At 28.0% G+C, this 20873-nt stretch overlaps 3 protein-coding genes across 3 annotated transcripts; 1 reads left to right on the top strand and 2 right to left on the bottom strand.

Annotated features, from left to right (window-relative positions):
- Positions 1–4650: 4650 nt before the first annotated feature.
- Positions 4651–6792, top strand: LOC124939680 (serine carboxypeptidase-like). The gene is made up of 8 exons (XM_047480134.1): positions 4651–4991; positions 5066–5354; positions 5431–5574; positions 5731–5881; positions 5982–6082; positions 6165–6426; positions 6506–6639; positions 6712–6792. The coding sequence occupies exons 1-8, from the start codon at positions 4651–4653 to the stop codon at positions 6790–6792; spliced, it is 1503 nt and encodes a 500-aa protein (XP_047336090.1).
- A 2919-nt stretch (positions 6793–9711) lies between these two features.
- On the bottom strand, positions 9712–13445 carry LOC124939679 (G-type lectin S-receptor-like serine/threonine-protein kinase At1g11410). Its single transcript, XM_047480133.1, has 7 exons — positions 12158–13445; positions 11929–12072; positions 10988–11172; positions 10680–10890; positions 10325–10562; positions 10098–10245; positions 9712–10011 (listed from the first exon to the last, which is right to left on the bottom strand). Exons 1-7 carry the CDS (start codon positions 13443–13445, stop codon positions 9712–9714), a joined length of 2514 nt encoding a protein of 837 aa, XP_047336089.1.
- A 3302-nt stretch (positions 13446–16747) lies between these two features.
- On the bottom strand, positions 16748–19414 carry LOC124939678 (G-type lectin S-receptor-like serine/threonine-protein kinase RKS1). Its single transcript, XM_047480132.1, has 6 exons — positions 18106–19414; positions 17889–18029; positions 17629–17813; positions 17351–17561; positions 17013–17250; positions 16748–16937 (listed from the first exon to the last, which is right to left on the bottom strand). Exons 1-6 carry the CDS (start codon positions 19412–19414, stop codon positions 16763–16765), a joined length of 2259 nt encoding a protein of 752 aa, XP_047336088.1. The 3' UTR covers positions 16748–16762.
- Positions 19415–20873: the final 1459 nt, after the last annotated feature.

The raw sequence follows: 20873 nt of genomic DNA, 5'->3' as shown, positions 1-20873 counted from the left end.
TTAGACCGACTTGAACGACAAAACATAGACAAACCTCATTTCACCTCCAAACCGTGAGACAAACCCATATGCAGATTAAGTATTTCTTCCTCTTCTTTCCGAACATATACGGGTTTATAAGTTTTATAATTGAAAGATTTTATTAAATTTTAAAATAGCACTAATGTTTATAAATAATTTGATTTAAATATTTAATTTTTTATATTATTTATTTTAAACATTTAATTTACTCCTATAACATTTAATTTAAGTAAATTTTATATTTAATTTTCTATAAAATTTATTTATATATTTAATTTTTTGTTTTTATCTTATATATTTTTAAATATCATAAATTTATAATAATGAACAATATTAATAAAAAAAAAAACTAAAAAAAAACAATTAGAAAAAATAAAAAATAATAATCCTTTGCAAGTTACGAAATTAAAAAAAGATATTTAAATTACAAAATTAATACTCAAAAATAAAAAAATACATTTTTCACAATAATTCAATACAAATAATAAAAATTAACTACAATCAATCAAATATGATTAATAATATGGTAAATTAGAACTAATTCCTCTAATATTATTAAAATATTGTAAAAATATTTTGATTATCATAATTTCTTTAATGGGGGTGAATTTGAACAAAAATTGAGTTTAATTTGTAAAGTTGATAAATATATATATAAATATATATATATATATATATATATAATTATTAGAAAAAAAAATTGGTGTATAAAAAAAGTTTATATAATATTTTTTTTAGTTTGAAAATGAATTTTTAAATTGGAGATGAATTATTTAATATGGCATTAATGTATTTTTAATTTTGAAAATGGATATATAAGTTGAAGGTAGCCTTATACACTTAAAAAATATTTTTTAAAATGAAGTGGCAACTTTATAATCAAACAATAAGTCTTTTAATTAATTTAAACTAAATATTTTTCTTAATTAAATTATAATTGAATTATTTTAAATTTAAGATAATTTAAAATTAATTAAAAAATGTAATTATTTTTATAATTCATTTTAAAATATAAAATATATTTTTGTATAAATATTTTAAATGATATTTCTAACACACAAATAAATTAAAATTAATAAAAGAAACTATAATATAAATTATAAAAAAAATATTTAAATTATAAAAAAAACTTACAAATATATTTAACTAAATATGTTATCCATATATATGAGGTATTTATTATTATAAAAAAAAACAAATTAATACATTGTATATTTGAAAAAATAAAATTTAGAATTAAAACAAAATTTAAAGAGAAAAATATAAATTACTAATTTTTTTATTTAATTATATATATATATATATTTTATTTTAAATATTTTCTAATATTTGTCTAATTATTTATTATATTAATTTATTTATTTTACAACAATTAATTATATTCAATTTTTTTTTTTTTGATAAATATCAATTCTTATTAAATTTGGTTATTAAATAATAAAAATCAACAAATATATATATATATATATATATATATATATATATATATATATATATATATATAAGGTAAATAAATTAATGAGGAGTGAGATAGAGAAGGAATTTGAGGGAGAGAATGGGGGAGGGAATGATAAAAGGTGAGGAGAGAAAGAGAGAAAAAATTTGTTGTTTTTTTGGCTAATCAAATTGTGCCACATCATTCCCTCCTCAAATTCCTTCCCTCAATCATTTCTCTAAATTAATTATGTAATTTTTTAATATTTTTAATTTTCAAATAAGTATATCAATAAGTAATATTATATTCAAGTAAAATTTTATATAATTTGATTAATAACTTGATCCAAAACTAAATGTTTAAAAAATATTTGTGGAAACTATTTTCTTCTTTCTCACCTAGAAAGGATGTCGTCAATTTATATGATTGGTCGCGTGTAACTTAAATTTTATATATTTAATATTTTTTGTTTTAATATTTTTCAAATAAATAAAATAAATTGTAATCTAATAATTTTTTTATTATTTTAGATGTATGTAAAATAAAATATATGTTAACATTAAATTAAGTAAATTTATTTTTACCAATTAAAATTAATATAAATTTGACTAATATTATTTTTATCTAAAATATGTATACATAAATAATATTTTGTCTATATATTTCTTGTCAGTTCAAATGCACTAAATTAATGCTAGTATCATTAATAATAAAATCTTTGAATGATAAAATATGATGATACATGTGAATTCGAAATAAAAGAACGAAGAAATGCTGGTTTGATTGTTATTAATAATGGAATCCTTGAAAGAATTTATGTATTTTCATGAATATGATTCTTCCTAAATTAAGTATATTTCACCATCTTTCAATATATATTTTATGATTATCTTACTATTAGTTTGACAAATATATAAGATAGTTTTAAAAAATTAATTAAAAAGATTTGACGAAAAAAATGATAAATACATGTGTATTTAAAATTTTAACATTCTTAATTTGTCCAATACAACACAATTTTATATTAATATCATTTTATATGTAAATTTAATTATATTTTTTGTCTTATCATTTTTGTCTATCATTTTTGCATATTAATTGTTAATGGTTAATTAAAATATTAGAGAATTAATTTTATAAAGCAACCAAAATAAGATTAGATGAGATTGAATATATATTTATGTAATATAAATTTTGATATTTTTATCTTTTTCAATAAAATAATATAGTTTTAATTTATTTGTATATTTTTCTCCAGTTTATTATAATTATTTAATTATGTGATTTATTTTTTTATTATTTATTTGACCATATAATATTTATGAATTTAATTGAAAACTTATTAAATAATCTTTTAAACATATCTATCATTAGTTTTAAATTGAAAATATATCTTTTAAAATTTTAATATAAAATATTGATGTTTTGCATGTAAATTATAATTATTTGATTAATTTTTAGCATGCAATTATATGCTAGTTAATAATAATATTTATTATATATTTTTTGTTTTTGAATGTTGATATCCACATTAATATTACATCAATCAATGGTGATATTTGTTTTCTTAGAAACCACCCTTACATGATAATTATTAAAATGATATATATTTTTTTTAAATAAAAAATAATTAAATTGTCATATATTTTGTTTTCATTTTATAATAAAAACATAATTTACATATATTATATTGTGTTAGGATAAAACAATTTTTTTTTTATTATGTGCTTTCAATTTTTCTCTAGTCATCATATATTAGTAGATCCAATTATTTATTTATTTATTTTGAAAAATCAAGAATTTCCAAATTTTCTCAATCATGTGATTGCATCCATTTATTTTGTAAATCATTTTTTAAAATCTAGAAAGAATTAAAGAACCTGTTGTGTTGTGTTGTTTTGTTTGCCTAAATTAAATTTGAGTAAATTTGCATTAAAATTTAAACAATCTGTGTGTATAGGATTAGATTACGGCCTAAAGTGTGACATTTTATTTAAATTATTTTTATTATTATTATTTAATTATCAATACAAATATATAATGATATTAAGAAATGAATAGTCATTTAAGCACAACGATAAAAATATTTCATTTGTGAAGAAAATCACATAAATAATACAAAATTAACGTGTGCAGAGTTTTTTAAAAGAGCAATGAACTCTCCGAGTGAATTTCCCGGCGTCCCACATCGAACCTCATATAATGTAATCTACAAAAAGTTTCCTCCCGTAATATGAGTTACTACTCCCTGATCACTTATACCAAGGCTGTCAAAATCGAGAGTTTACGTAAAATCTCGAGAAGACAGGTTTAACCCTTTATTCTAACCATTAACAAAAGTCTATCATTGAACATGTTTTCTTGAACATGTTTTACTCACTGTTCAATTTTCTTCTATATCTCAATAGGAATCTTAAACTTTCATAATTTTTTTTTCAACGTAACTCAATTGAAACGATCCTATCGGAGATAATAACACTATCCCATTATAATTTGTATATACAATTGTAATTATAAATTGAGGTATATGAAAAAAAATGGTATCTAATTAATGGTCCCCGGTTAGGTTTGACCAGCTCCATAGCTAAAGCTGTTGGACAAGTAATTTTTTTAATTTATTTTAAAATTATATTTTTTTATAATATTAACAAATTTAATAATATTTACTTGTTAACGTGGAAACTCTGAATAACTCATTATCCTTTTGGAAGATTTTGCACGCACACCACCTTAATTTTATATTATTTGTGTGTTTTTATTCACAAATATAATAATTTTGTCCCTATGTTTAAGCTTAAACATAGGTGAAATTCATAATATAATTGCATTAATTATTTAAAAAAATAAAGAGTTATACAACACATGCAAATCTAATTAGGCCTTATTCGGGTTATTTAAATAACTCAATCCACTTAAACATCTTTTCACTTCCTTTCTCATCAATCACATCACTCAATTCATTACCAAAATACTAAAATACCTTTTATTTTAAATTACTATTTATTATTATATATTAATACCTTTTAAATAATTTTACTAAAAATATTCCCATCTCTTCAAAATCATCATCAATCATTACTCATTTTCTCCATTTAAGTTATTACAATAACCCCAATCTGAACGAGGCTCGTATATAAAGTCAGTCTAGTCGATTCCAGACCAAACCAATCTTACAAAAAGGCAAATTGATCAATATGTCTCAAAGATCTAGGCTCTCGTTTCTAATTCTCATTCCTCTGTTTTTCTTCTCATGTCCAATTCTTTCATCGTCTTCTCTACGGACATCAAATGTTAATTCGACGAGTACAGAAGCGGAGAGGCTTATCCAAAGTTTAAACTTGTTTCCCAGTTCTGGCGTGAACTCCGGCGGCGGCGGCGGCGGGAATTCTTCCCAGCAGCGATTACCCAATGCAGCGTGGTCCTCATTGGTCGAAACGCGATTCCACCTCCAAGCCCATGGTAATCCAGGGATTCCGATTCAGAATTTGGGTCATCATGCCGGCTATTATCGACTTCCTAACACTTACGATGCAAGGTAATTAATTAAGTAGTATTTATTTGAAAATGTAATTAACATTATTAAATATTGTAAAATCTTGTTTGGTGCAGGATGTTTTACTACTTCTTTGAGTCGAGAAAGAGTAAGAGGAGTGACCCAGTTGTGATGTGGTTGAACGGAGGACCCGGATGCAGCAGTTCAATTGGTTTGTTTTATGAAAACGGTCCTTACCAGATAAGACGCGATTCTCTTTACTGGAATGAATTTGGTTGGGACCAGGTCTCCAACATGATCTATGTCGACCAGCCCACCGGCACCGGTTTCAGCTATAGTTCACATCAATCTGATATTCGCAACGATGGAGAGGATGTTAGCAATGACTTATATCACTTCTTACAGGTACTCTAATTTCTTACCTAATTAATTATTAACTTTCAAATCTTAAAATCTTAATTAATTAATTAATTAATTAAAGGAATTCTTCCAAGAACATCCTCAATATTTGAGGAACGATTTCTACATAGCCGGAGAATCGTATGCTGGTCATTATATCCCTGCCTTAGCTACTCGGATTCACAATGGAAACAATAACAGAGATGGATCTCACATTAACCTTAAGGTATATATATATATATATATATATATATATATATATATATATATATATATATATATATATATATATATATATATATATATATATATATATATATATATATATATATTATTAATTAGTTAATAATTATAAATAATTTATTTATTTATACAACAACAGGGTATTGCTATTGGAAATGGATTGGTAAACCCTGAAATTCAATACAAGTCATTCCCAGATTATGCTTTAAGTGCCAACCTCATCACAGAATCTCAAGCTAGATATGTCTCCGAATTGATACCAACCTGCGAGAGAAACATAGCTAGATGCAGTATTATTAATCTTTCTCTTTTTTTTACAATATAATATATATATATATATATATATTGAATTCAATTTTCATGATCATGTTTTAAAAAAACAAATTTTAGATGCAAGGAGAGGAGGAGAAGGAAATAGCTGTTTGGAAGCACATATTTCTTGTACTGCCATATTTAAACGTGTATTGATCTATTTTGGTTCTATGAGGAATGTAAGGAATTAATGAATTAATGTTAACATTTTTTTTATTTTTGTGTATGTACGCGTAACAATATCGGATTTGCTAATTGCAGTATTACGACACTCGAAAGCAATGTGCGGGTCAACGTCGTTGTTATGATTTCTCGTATATTGAAAGTCTTTTAAACAGCGAATCGGTTAGAAATGCCCTTGGAGTTGGGAATATTAGGTTTGTATCTGTGAGCCAAATTGTTTATAATGCGATGCTTAAGGATTGGATGAGGAATTATGCCGTGGAAATTCCTTCCCTTCTTCAAAATGGAATTAAGGTCTTGATATATGCGGGAGAATATGATCTCATCTGTAATTGGCTTGGTAATGAATTATCAAAACTTTTCTTCTTTCTTATTAAACCAACTCATTATTAACTATCAACAAAACAAAACTATTTCAGGGATCTATAGGTGGGTTGAAGATATGCAATGGTATGGTCAGAGACAATACAATCATGCTTCCTTAGTTTCATACGAAGTCGACGGTTCTACAAAGGGAGAAATTAAAGAATATGGACCTCTGACATTTCTTAAGGTAAAAATCAAAGCAAATTATACAGTGTTTAATTAATTAAATGTTTGAATAATTTGTGTAATTGACCCTCAGATTTTAAACGCGGGGCATTATGTTCCTATGGATCAACCGAAAGTGACATTGAAGATGTTGAAAAGATGGACAAGAGCTTAGTATTGTTTCAATGAGATCAGATTAATTCATAAATATATGAATATGGTTCTTTGTTACTATTTTATTGCAAATATTAATTTGCAAACTATTAAGAAGTGATAATTCTTTAAGTCCAATCCTTATACTTAGAGACTTTATTTCAAATCTTTTAAAAAATGAAAGACCGAGTATCTTTTATTTTTGTACTCAGAAATGAGAATAGAAATAAATGAGTCTTATGTATTCAATTTAATGAAATAAAATAAATGTTTGATTAGAGCTTATAGATCAATTTTAAAGTTTAGATTTAATTATTTATTTTTAGTGTAATAAAAAATATTGTATTTATGAAAAAAAATCTAAAATATTTTTTTATCAAACGAACGAGAGTAGATTAATGGAAAATCCAAATGCCTCTGTTTGACTTTATTACCTATTATATTTTTTCCATCATTCTTAATATTATAATTTATAAAAAAATCTTACTCAAATTTTATGTTTTTTAAATTATAATGAAATGTAAAAGTTATTTAAATATTTTTCAATTAAATCATTTATATGTTAAATTAATTAAAATATTTTTATTTAAAAAAAACATTTTTATTCAATATTAATTATTTTAAATATTTAATTTCCATCTAATGACATTTTTTTTAATTTAATAAATTTTATATAAAGGATAGGTGTTTGATATTAAAACAAAAAAAAAATACAAATATTCACGTTGTCATCAAACACATCCGAAACATAATGAGATTAACAAACCAAACACATCCGAAATATAACGAAATTAACAAGTTCTTAGCAATAATAAAATTATAAACAAAAAATTTACGAACAAACAAACAAATGAACCTAACATAAAATTTAACGTTAAATACTTTAAAAAAAATTGAAGATAACGAATTCACTAACAATTCAAACATAAATTTTTCATAATTAAGTTATATAATTTTTTAAATAATTCATCATTCTCTCACTTGTATTTTTATAAATCAATTCATTTCAAATACTAAAATATTTTTTATTTATTTTTCTTAACAAATATTTTTTTCATTAAATATTAATATCCTTAAATAATGTTACTAATAATCCAACTTTAATTTTCATAACTTTTTATCAAATAAATTGTTTAAATAACTCAAATAAATTATTTAAATAACCAAATTTAAAGTTCTAATATAAAAATAAAAACACTATTTAACTAACTTAAATCTAAATAAAGCCATTATATTAAATTTCAAATATTATTCCAAATATATTAATTATGAGACTATCTCAAAACTATATATATATATGGGAAGAATGCCAATTTTACGCACCAAGTTGTAAGAAGGTGTCAAATTTACTTATTAAGTATCAAAATTTCATTTATATGTATGAACTTGTCAAAATGTGTCAAATATATTTAAAATAACAGAAATGTTAAACGGCGTTAAAAATTTTGCCACAGGTAATATCACATATTTTTTATTTTTTTTAAATTGACATTACTTTAATTATTTTTTATTCAAACAAAACATTAAAATATTTTCTTATTTATTTTCTCTCTCTTTACCTTCACAACTTACCATTTTCTTTAAATATTTCTCTCTTCATTTCTCCATCTATGAGTAATTTTATTATTAATAATAATATTTAATTAATTAATTATAAAAATTGTTCTAAAAAGTATCGAGTTATTAAGACTTCGCCACAACGCTGACAATTTAGGATTCGACCAACAAAGACTTCCCCACAACATTGACAATTTAGGATTCGATCAATGAATGTTTCAACCAATGACGATGATAGTGTAAGGTTTAACTAAGAAAGACTTGGATTTGGAGGTTACGTCTGGGAGCTGATAAAGTTTAACAGGGTGAGTATTATGAAAAATAAAATTAAAACAAGTCGGTTAAGGGAGATTTTACCTTGATTCGGCATTGTCCGCTAATGGCGACAATGATTTAGGGTTCGACTAATCAAGATTTTAACAACAATGTATATAATTTAGAATCGACCAACAAAAACTTTCACCAACGACAATGACTGTTTAAAGTTAAGTTAGGGAGCACTTGGAGGTTAGAAGAAGGTAAAAATCCTAAAGAACTTTGGTTAATTGAAGAGAGAAAAGTTAGAAAAAATAGAGAGTTGTGAAGAGATGAGAGAGAAAATAAAAATAAGTTTTGATTGAATGGAAAAATAATTAAAAATAATATCAATTAAAAAAATAAAATAGGTGGATATTAAATGTGGTCAAATTTTTGACGCCGTTTAATATTTCTGTTATTTTAAACATATTTGACACTTTTTGACAAGTTCATACATATAAATAGAATTTTGATACTTAATAAGTAAATTTGACACCTTACTACAACTTGGTGTGTAAAATTGACATTCTTCCCATATATATATATATATATATATTCTCTCTCGCTAATAAGATTTATTATCAAAGTTTATTTTCATTCTAGTATAAAGTTACTTTTCTGAATTATAACATTACATAAAATCTGCAAGTTACGGAAATAAAAAAAATTGGTTGTGGCTTTTGTTTATTCATTCTAAAATTGTATATTTATTCAATTAAAACTATTGAAATGAAAGCTTAAAAATAAAAAATATTGAAACACCAATCAAATACAAAAGAACAAAAAAATCTGTAATGAAACAAATATTTCCTTTATTTCAAGGCTTTAAGGACCCAAAATTTATTTATATAAAAACATTCAATACAAACAACAAAAAGTAATAGATAGCTCGATTCAAATTAATAACGTCATAAGTTAAACTAAGTCATAGTCTATAATAAACTTTACATTACTAATGTAAAATATCTAGCTTACAAGCTTTGAGTTTCACTCTTAATCAATTATTTTGTAAACCTTTGATTTTATTCTTGAATCATTTTTTGTTATGCAAGATTTTTATAACATTTTTGAACCCTCTAATATAAAATCATTGTCCGATGATCTGAGTAATGGTTAGACCATTGTTTGAGTTGCTTGCGGACGAATCCGAATCATTCATGTCCTGTCCTATGAAAATGAAAGCCGGTTGGTTTGGAAGAGGTAAAGTCATCTCTTTACATAGCATGAAAACCACATCGGACATAGTTGGCCTGTCAATAACACGTTTTTGGACGCATAAAAGTCCTATTTGAAAGCATCTCAAAACTTCTTCTCTTGGCCACAACTCACCCACGAAGGATTGATCAATTATATCCAAGGCTTTACCTTCTTTCCACAAGTCCCAAGCCTGAAATAGAGGAGAATTATCAAAAATACCACTTCACAATTGTATTCAAATAAGTTTGGTGCAAGTAATTATCAACGATCACATACATGTCCGATTAAATTAATTGTATTCTCTCGATAGTAACTGTTATTTCTTCTTCCACTTATGACTTCGAGCATCACGACACCAAAGCTGAAGACATCAGATCTTATCGAGTATAGACCTCTCATGGCATATTCCGGAGACATATATCCACTACAAATTTAATATTAGAAAATAAAATTTGGGTTTTAAGTAAACAATAATTAGTATAAGATTATGTCAAAACACTTACTATGTTCCAACTATCCTTCTTGTATTTGCTTCTGTTTGGCCACATTTAAAAATTCTTGCCATTCCAAAATCCGATATTTTAGGATTCAACCCATCGTCTAACAAAATATTACTAACTTTCAAGTCTCTATGGATTATCTTTAATCGTGAGTCTTGGTGAAGATATAACATTCCTTTTGCAATTCCTAATATGATGTTAAACCGCTTCTCCCAATTCAACTGAGAACATTTATCTTTATCTGCATTGAAATTTTAATGTTTTAACTTTCATTCTTTATTCAAAAACATGTTATTTTATTAAGAGGTTGCCCTTTGTTACTTAGCTTACATATGATTTACAAGTATTGGTCACTTACCGAAGATGAAAGAGTCCAAGCTCTTATTAGGCAAGAATTCATATATGAGCACTTTCTCGTGATGTTCAACACAACATCCTAACAATTTCACCAAATTCCTATGTTGAAGTTTGGCAATTAAGGAAACTTCGTTCTTGAATTCTTCAATTCCTTGTTTTGAACTTTTCGCTAGTCTTTTAACAGCAATCTCCATTCCATCACTTAAACGTCCCTGCATTATTCAAGTGTCTATATCTATTAATCAAGAAATTAATTCAATATAGATTACTTATTTCATTAACTTTGTACTGATTATTGCAGATATGAACCTTATAAACTGGGCCAAAACCGCCTTGCCCGAGTTTGTTGGAAATGGAAAAGTTGTTTGTGGCTGCAACAATAGTACTAAGGTCGAAAAATATAACATGGTCAAAAGACTTTCCTGTTTTGGAAGGTTCGACCGATGAACCATCAGCTGGAGTAAGCATCATTAGACGTTCCCTTGTCTTTCTGTCTGTATTGTCATTAATTATAATCATAATCAGATATACTTATTATACAAATAATCAAGAAAATTTTAATGTCTTTTGATGATAGACTAGAAACATATAAAAATAATAATCCAACTATCAATTCACTACGGTAGCAGTTCAAGTAGAAATAATCTTTCCTAAGAGATAGAAGGATTCATGTTAGAAATAATCACTTTGTCATGTTGATTATTTGAAAAATTAGATGATAATTAAATTTGTTAAGATTAGTCATTTGCATTATTTATCTATAGATTGTTAGTGTTCGTTTCTCTTTATAAAATAAGTTTAACCATCACAAACACTTTTTTTTATTACTATAAATTTATTACGTAGTCTCAGAATTCAATGTGTATTCTTGACTATATCATAATGAAAAGGTAATATATATAATAAACTAAAAAGAAAAAATCCTAAATAGAAAAAGCTGAAAAAAAACACATTTTGTGACGCTTAATTTAATATTACCAGCGCTTATTTAAACGTCGCTATAATATATTCCGATCACAGTAAAAATTATGCGTCGGTATGTTTAGCGACGGTTTTACACGCCGAAAGTGTCGCCAGATTTGGAAGATGGGGTGATGTTAAGGTTGGGGGATACAACTAATTTTTTCTCTTTTTATAATTTTTTTACTAAACAATACAACCTATTAAGATTGTGCCTAGGTTTCAATATTTAAATAGATACCTGTTATTATGAAATATATTTAAATAAAAAAGGGTGAAGTTTAATTTACCTTTTTTCTTCTTAACGGTTACGAACCAGTAAATCGTAAGTGCAACCCCAATAGCTAATGTCATTGAGGTGGTAGACGCCACAATTATGTGCACCACTCTCTTACGTCTAGCCTTAGGTGATCGCTGTGACTTCAAATATTGAGCTGAAAATTAATACAATGTAAAAAATCAGAGCCTATTTTCAAGAATTATTTGTGGTTATTTAAAAAACAAAGTAGGAATTGGCACCTAATTCTATAGCATTGACACGAACATATAAGTCCTGGCCTCCACCTTGAAGGACTCTCGTATCGAGCAATTCTCCATGCCAAGTTATACACTGAACGGGATCTCCTGCGCTCGCATAAGCAGTGCATGTGCAGTTATTGAGGCATTCTTCTCTGCATTCTTCTACTCCCATATTCTTGTTCAAACGAGCAACTCTTGTATAAGGGGACTTAGCTTGCACCACCTTAACAAACCCGTCTCCTTTCTCACAAATGGGCTGACCTTTCTTTCTCACACACCCACCCGAGCCATCCCTAATTGTGTTCCAATCAATCGTTGAATTAGGCTCAAATCCGGGTAGACACGAGCATAAAAAATTAGGATCCGCGTTTTGCGGGTCACAGTTTCCAAACGTGCCACAATGATTGTACTGATCGCATTCTTCAGTATTCGATGTCCAGAACGCATGCCACTGACGATCAGAAACCTTCCACGTCAGTCTCTCCAGAATTCCCGACTCGTTTGCCACAACACTAGTGAAGATCGAATCGTTCGACATGATATACGTTACACTCACTTCATCTTCACTGTTAATCAAATTGGTCGTGAAAATAAAATCGGTTCTTGTCATCTGTGGTATTCCGACCCAACCACGTCCGATCCATGGTCCGGTTCTCCATATCCGATTGGTATTTCCCTGTTGAAAGATCATCTCGGGTAGAGCGGTTATAAGATCCATTTGGTACGAGAATTCCCCTGTTCCAGGATCATCTTCGGATTTCCATGAAGTAAGGAACCGGTTTAGACCGGTCTTTCTGTCCAGGCCCAGTTTCATAAGGGGAAGCCAAGTATTGGTGGGATAATCGAAGCTCTGCCATACGACGGCATCATCGTGGATTAATTTCAAGTTCCCGGTATCCAACAGTTGACCGGAAAACTGATTCCCTGATGATCCTGAGACATTGGTCGACCAAACAGGGACGTTAGAACCACCGGAGGAGGAGGAGAGGATTATAAGGTTTCCTTTATCGTCAAAGGAGAGAACGCCGGAGGAATCACGAAGTGGGTTGTCTCTGTTGGCAACCCAAACAACGGTTTGATTAGAGAATAAGTACCAAATCCCGACATATCGGTTAGTGGACGACTTGCCGGGGCTGAAGAATCCAAGACCAAAGATTCCACCGTTGGAGACGATCGAGCTGCCGTCGTCCTTTAGAGGGTTGCCGACGGTTATGGTGTCTAGTGAATTGCAGCAGAATTGTTGGAAAATTAAAGAGAGAATTATTAGCACTAAAACTGATAAACCCATGATTAATTAGTTTTCTAAGAGAGAGAGATGAGTTCATTAACTTTATTGAACTTGGGGAGCATTTTTATATATGCAATTAGACATGTACGATGATGATGTCTTTTTTTTTAGAAACTTATGTTAGATCAAATGAAAATGAGGTGGACTTCCTAAAGATGATTAAAGAAATTGACGGGATCAATGACAAATGATAAAATAAGGAGCATATATACATCATCAACCCAATAATATTGTCTAAATATGTTTATATTAGATAGGTCAATGGTTTAATTGTACATATCAGTGTATAAATCGACTGGATCAAACTAAACTGATACAAGTAATTATGTGTGAAAAAGAAGTTTTTATTTTCTCTAAATGCAAATGAACAATAATTAATAAGAACATTTTATAAAAAAAAATATATATGTAAAATAATAGTCTTGCTAGTTACTTAATTGATTAGCTATAATGATGCAATCAAACTAAATTGAGAGTAAGCAATACCTGGTGAAGGTATTTAATTATTAATTATATATATCCACTTACTCAAGATGAGGTTGTATATTTTTATTTTTTTATAAAAGAAATTATTAGTAGATGGTAATCTAATTTGTTAAAAAAATAATAAAATGTCTATATTTTTTCTCTCCTTATACTTTTTCAATTATATACGTAACGAGAGTGGTCATTCTTTTTCTCATTTTCTCTTTTAATTTTCTTTTCATATCACCCCTCTTTTTCTAATTGACTATGTACTATTTTTTTATTTTAGTATTGGAAAGATTACTTTTTCATTAAAAATATTTACAAAAAAAATGAATATAATATTTAAAATTTAAATGTCGCTAATAAGAAAAAGGTTATGAATAGGAAACGTCGCAATTACTAAACTAAATACTAAAATTTGGAAATGGTGTTAAAAACAAGGCATGTAATTTTCGGCGCATAAAATATTCATTACCGGCGTTTATATATGTCGGTATATTGCTACCGACGTTCATTCTTAACACACTAAAACTAGCAGTGTTAAGACTAAAAGTAAAAATTAGTCGAAATATAGTATTTTTATTTTTTTTAATTAATTTATCTTATTTGTATATAACAATCTTTTATATTAAATTATTCCCGCACATTATATATTTGTTAAGTTATTCAAACTGTATTTGATAATATTGAAAGTGTATATCTCGAAAAAATACTTAATTTAAAATACAAAAATATCCAAGTTAGTTGACCACCGTACATAAATTATGTTGTTATAAAGTTTTTTAAAAATAAATATAAAATTTAACTTTATTCAATTTTTTTCAAATTACACATTTTTTAGTCACTCAAATCAACTTCAATAAAGTTGAATGTGTGAATCTCGAAAACAATACTTAATTTTAAAAAAAATACGTCGAAAATGTCTTTAAATATAATTTAAGAAAAATAAAAATAATATGTTAAAATAAGATGACGGATATTTTGTTCATATGAAAAAGACTTAAATGGCTAAAATTTTGATAATTCATGTTCCATATGTTACAATTAAAAGTCCGACACCATTTAGTATAAACGAGTCAAACGATCCAAGTTCGAGCCAACGTGATGCTCCTTCGTCAGATGACTAAGATATTGGCGAATACCACATATGATCAAGAAAAGAGTAACTATAAGAACATGAAAGCCAGTTGCTAACCCTTTAAAAAAATTGACAATCAACATTTATGTATTGACTAAGGAGTATTATAAGATGTACTAATGTGGGAATGAGATAACTTATTGGACAACGTATTTTTATTCGTTTCATATTTAATGTTTTTATTACATTTTTTTATATATATTCTCATGTTATGTTTTGTCGTTATGTTTAAACGATTATATATTAACTATTTTAAAAAATAATAAGAAATCAAACAAAAATGTGTGAATGAGTCATGTCTATAGCTTTTTTTCTATTTAATGAACAACAATTAGAATATTTAAAAAGGAGAAGTGATGTTAGTTGCTTAATTAATTGATTATATACTATAATGATGCAATCAACTAAAATGAGAGTAAATAAGTATACTGGTGAAGGTATTTATATATCCGACAAAGAGGTTTGTATATACATTATTTTTTAATTGAGTATATAGAATTTATTTTGTAATTTATATTGAAATGATGATTATTGTTTTCAGTGATAATATGATTAATTTTAAATCATAAAATTACTTTTACTATAAATATTTAAAATTAAAATGTCGCTAAATAATAAATCCAGTTGTCAATGGTATACGTCGCAATTACTAAATCAAATACTACACTTAAGAAATGGCGTCACTAAATATTAGTTTTCGGCGCAAACAATGACAATTAACGGCGTTTGGCACTAAACTAGTGCCATTTGGATTAACGACGACACATATAAGCGTCGGTAATGTATTTTTCTTTGGCAAAAACTACTTTTCCTGTTGTGTATTCTCCTCTCTTTATTGAATTTATAGACTGTATGGTTCTTAAGATTCATTTCTCAGTAAAAGATATCTCCAATCAAATCGCTCTGAATGTTCATCCTACAATCCATCACGCTTTTATTTGTATCAGTCTCCACAAACTGGATCGTTCACCCTAAGACTTATTTACGTTAAAGAGGAGTGTTTGCCGACAAATATGTGAACATTTTGGAATAAGTGTCAATTTATTCCACATTTTCTAATGCTTATATTGTTTTTCTCGTCTTGTTTATTTCATTTCTTAAAATGTATTGTAAGTTATCGGTTTACTTTCAGTGCCCGATTGGTTATTAATCTAAGTTCTCTCTTAGAAAAAAATAAATAATAATAAACATTCATACAAGAATAAATGTGAGCTAATTAAAATATTTTATCATGTTTTGAGTTTTATTTCTTAAACTTATGAATTCGTTTAAAAATATTGGTTAAACAAAAAATTAATAACATATTTATTCATTATTATATTATTTAATACTGTTCTAATATAAATTATCGGGCGATAATCTTGGTAATGGTAAGGCCATTGGTGGAGTTAACTTTGGGGCCTCCCGATGAATCCGAGGCATTCATGTCTTGTACTTTGAAGATGAAAGCCGGTTGCTTTGGAGGATGTAGAGACATTTCTTTAGATAGCATAAAAGCAACATCCGACATAGTTGGTCTTTCCATAGCTTGTTCTTGCACGCATAAAAGTCCTATGTGAATGCATCTCAAAACTTCTGCTCGTGACCACGAATCACCCATCCTCGGGTCAATTATATCAAAGACATTCCCTTCATTCCATAAGTCCCAAACCTGAAAGATGAAGATATCAAAAATATGATCACTCACTTATACTAGGATTATAAATTGTAATTACGAACTTATTGTAGAATCGCATACATGTCCAATTAAATTAATTGTGTTTTCTTTATAATAGCTGTTATTTTTTCTCCCGCATATAACTTCGAGTAATAAGACACCGAAACTAAAGACATCAGATTTTATTGAGTATAGTCCTCCCATAGCATATTCTGGAGACATATAACCCCTGCAAATTTTGATAAATGTCATCACATTTGGGTGAAAACAACATTTTGGGTTTGAAGTAAAAAAAAACACTTACAAAGTTCCGACTATCCTCTTTGTATTCACTTCCATTTGGTCACCTCCGAAAATTCTTGCCATTCCAAAATCCGAAATTTTAGGATTTAAGTCGGCGTCTAGCAAAACATTGCTTGCTTTCAGGTCCCTGTGAATTATCCTTAATCGAGAGTCTTGGTGAAGATATATCATGCCCTTTGCAATTCCCAAAATGATATTAAATCGATTCTCCCAATTGAGTTGAAAACCCTTCTCTTCGTCTACATCAAAATTTTATAGATTAAATTTCCTTTTTAATTTATTTGACAAAATGTTATTTGTTGGGTTACAAATAATAAAAACAAGGAATTGCTTACTCACCGAAAATGAACAAATCCAATCCTTTATTTGGTAAATATTCATATATAAGAACTTTCTCATCTTGTTCAACACAACATCCTAATAACCTCACCAAATTCTTATGTTGAAGTTTGGCAATTAAAGAAACTTCATTCTTGAATTCCTCCACTCCTTGATCAGAACTTTTCGCTAATCTTTTCGCAGCAATCTCCATTCCATCCTTTAAACATCCCTACATTAATTTAAGTAACTAGATTACGCAATTGATCACTTGTTATTTAACGTGAATTTGTATGTACCTTATAAACCGTGCCAAATCCACCTTCTCCGAGTTTGTTGGAGATGGAAAAATTGTTTGTGGCTGCAACAATTGTACTAAGTTCGAAAAATGGGAAACCCTCGAATGGCTTTCCTGTTGTGGAAGGTTCAAGCGATGAACTATCAGCTGGAGTAAGCAGTATGTGTCGTTCCTTTATCTTTCTCTCTGTATTAATTCATTCATTCTCATAAGTTACAATCTTAATTACATGTATAACAAAAATGAAGAAGTTTAATTTACCTTTTCTCTTTTTAACCATAATGAACCAGCAGACCATAATTGTGACCCCGATGGCTAATCCTGTAGAGGTAGTGGCCACAATTATGTATACCATTTTAGAACTTCTGGTTTTATGCGACCTTTGTGACTTCAAATATTCAGCTGAAAATTGATAAAAGTTAGAGTCTTCACACTTTGATCATTTAAAAAAACAATTAAGAAAGATCGAATCGTGCACCAAATTCGATGGGATCGACACGGAAGAACAGGTCCTGGCCTCCACCTTCAACTAGTCTCATATCGAGCAAATCTCCATGCCAAGTTATACACTGATTGGGATCTCCTGCACTTGCATAAGCAGTGCATGTGCAATTATTGAGGCATTCTTCTCTGCATGCTTCTACACCCATCGTCCGGTTCAATCGAGCCACTCTGGTATCAGGTGACTTAACTTGCTCCATCTTAATAAACCCATCTCCTTTCCCACAAACCGGGCGATCTTTCTTTCTCACGCACCCACCCGAACCATCCCTTACTGTGTCCCAATCAATTGTAGATTTGGGCTCAAACCCAGTTAAGCACTTGCACTTAAAACTACAACAAGTAATTTGCGGGTCACAGATTCCATTAGGACCACAGAGATTGTACTGGTCACATTGATCCTTTTGAGATGTCCAAAACGGGTACCATTGCTGATCTGAATCCTTCCACGTTGGTCTTTGAAGAATACCGGTTTCATTCGCCACGAGCCTTGTGAAGATGGAAACGTTCAACATGCTATAATTCACAGTAACCTCATCTTCGTTGTTCAAGAAAGTGGCTGTAAAAATAAACGCGTTTGGTACAGAATTGGGTGTTCCCACCCAACCATTTCCGATCCATGGTCCGGTTCTCCACATCCTTTTCTCAGTGGTTCCCTGTTGAAAGACTAACTCGGGTAACTCGGTTATATCCATTTGGTATGAGAAATCCCCTGTTCCGGGATCATCTTCAGATTTCCATGAAGTAAGGAACCGATTTAGACCAGTCTTTCTGTCCAGACCCAGTTTCATAAGTGGAAGCCAAGTATTGGTTGGATAATCGAAACTCTGCCATACTACGGCATCATCGTGGATTAATTTCAAGTTCCCGGTATCCAACAGTTGACCGGAAAACTGATTCCCTGATGATCCTGAGACATTGGTCGACCAAACAGGGACGTTAGAACCACCGGAGGAGGAGGAGAGGATTATAAGGTTTCCTTTTGCGTCAAAGGAGAGAACACCGGAGGAATCAGGAACAGGGTTGTCTCTGTTGGCAACCCAGACAACGGTTTGATTAGAGAATGAATACCAAATTCCGATGTATCGGTTAGTGGAGTTGCCGGGGCTGAAGAATCCAAGAACAAAGATCCCACCGCTGGAGACGATGAAGCTGCTGTTGTTGTTGTTGTCCTTTAATGGGTTGTTCAAGGTTATGGTGTCTAATGAGTTGCTGCAACAGCAATGATGATGATGCTGGAAGAAGAAGAAGAGTAGACAAAGAATTAGCACTACTGATCCTCCCATGATTAATTAGTTTTCTAACTAGAAACAAATCATTTTATGATGTCTTCTTTTAAGCAAATTAAGGTTGACTAATAATAGTCTAATTTATTTTTTATCTTTCTAACTATTTAACTTAGAGCTTAGTTGAGGAGGTTGTTTTGTGGGTTTTTGTTATTTGATTAAAAGTATGAAATTTTTTGTTTTTATTTATTTTTATCCAATTACCCTTTATTTATTTAGATTTTTATTTAATAATTAATTTATATTAAAAATAAAATAAGAGATAATTTTGATATTTTAAGAGATAAATAGATTGATTAGAGCATCTCTAACCGATACCCAAACTCAAACCCAAACCACTTTTTTTTTCAATCGATACCCAAACACAAATGTGTTTTTTTATCATTTTTCTCAGTTCATAAACTAAAAAAAATATTTCTAATTCAACCCCTAAACTTAATTTAAGTATATTTTATACATTAAACTTATTTATATAATTTATTATTTTAATTTATTTATATAATATAAATTTATAATAATATTAAAAATTGATAATAATGTTAAAAAAAATTATAATAATATTAAAATTATAATTTTTAGTTTGTGTATTTTAATTTTTTAATTTTTAAGAAATTTATATAAATAATTTATAATCAAATTTAAAATATTAGAGTGATAATAAAATACTTTAATTTAATTTATAACATTGTAAAATATATAAGGTGATATTAAAAAGTTATAAAAGTTTAAATAAAGAATAATATTATAAGAATATTCTTTAAAGCTTAAGAATGAGTTTTTCAATTGAAGAATAATGACTAATATGACATTTACACCCAAATAAGTTTAAAAATGAATTTGATTGAGTTTTAGAATAAAAATTGAATTTTATCCCAATAAACATTAACAAACAAGTAATTAATAAAATATTATATTTCTTTTACTTAAAATATTAATTAAAATAGAAAATCCTTTTCTTATTTATCTTTCTAGATCCCAAATACAATTTGTCCATTCAAAAATATTATTGTTTATTATTTTATTCTACTGATACGTACATCCATTTTAACTTAAGGTATTTTGTATGAGTTTTTTTTTTTTTAAATCACTTTTTATCGCTTGAGAAAAGATTTACTATAGTTATTCCTTATATGCAGTTTTGTATTAAGAAAAGTGATTTTTTTTGTTTTTTATCACTCTTGTGAATTTGATTTTATTGTTAGTGATCTATATATGGTTCTAGGTTAAGATGCCGGTTAAATTTTTTAATTTATTGCGTTACTTAAAATAAATTTAACCTAAGGAGGGGGTAGAGAGGGTAATTATTGTCTCTTTTTTCTTATATAAAAATAGTAATATGTATTAATTAGTTTGGTCAAAAACCTACCGAGATTAATTGTACTCTGCAATTATGCAGGGTGGTTAGATATGAAATGGACTTGGTAACAATAAATACAAAAGGAAAAGAACAAGTAATAGT

This window comes from Impatiens glandulifera, chromosome 5, assembly GCF_907164915.1.
Source record: "Impatiens glandulifera chromosome 5, dImpGla2.1, whole genome shotgun sequence".
Lineage (NCBI taxonomy): Eukaryota > Viridiplantae > Streptophyta > Magnoliopsida > Ericales > Balsaminaceae > Impatiens > Impatiens glandulifera.
The sequence above is the reverse complement of the archived record's forward strand: the minus strand, read 5'-3'. Positions and strand labels throughout refer to the sequence as shown.

Coding starts and splice junctions, on each gene's coding strand:
- LOC124939680 (XM_047480134.1), top strand. CDS start 4,651: ATGTCTCAAAGATCTAGGCTCTCGTTTCTAATTCTCATTCCTCTGTTT. Junction 5,882..5,981: donor GAGAAACATAGCTAGATGCA/GTATTATTAATC, acceptor AACAAATTTTAG/ATGCAAGGAGAGGAGGAGAA. Junction 6,640..6,711: donor GACCTCTGACATTTCTTAAG/GTAAAAATCAAA, acceptor ATTGACCCTCAG/ATTTTAAACGCGGGGCATTA.
- LOC124939679 (XM_047480133.1), bottom strand. CDS start 13,445: ATGGGTTTATCAGTTTTAGTGCTAATAATTCTCTCTTTAATTTTCCAA. Junction 10,891..10,987: donor GTTTTGGCCCAGTTTATAAG/GTTCATATCTGC, acceptor TGAATAATGCAG/GGACGTTTAAGTGATGGAAT. Junction 10,012..10,097: donor CAATTAATTTAATCGGACAT/GTATGTGATCGT, acceptor CCTCTATTTCAG/GCTTGGGACTTGTGGAAAGA.
- LOC124939678 (XM_047480132.1), bottom strand. CDS start 19,414: ATGGGAGGATCAGTAGTGCTAATTCTTTGTCTACTCTTCTTCTTCTTC. Junction 17,251..17,350: donor ATTGGATTTGTTCATTTTCG/GTGAGTAAGCAA, acceptor ATTTTGATGTAG/ACGAAGAGAAGGGTTTTCAA. Junction 16,938..17,012: donor AAGAGGATAGTCGGAACTTT/GTAAGTGTTTTT, acceptor CAAAATTTGCAG/GGGTTATATGTCTCCAGAAT.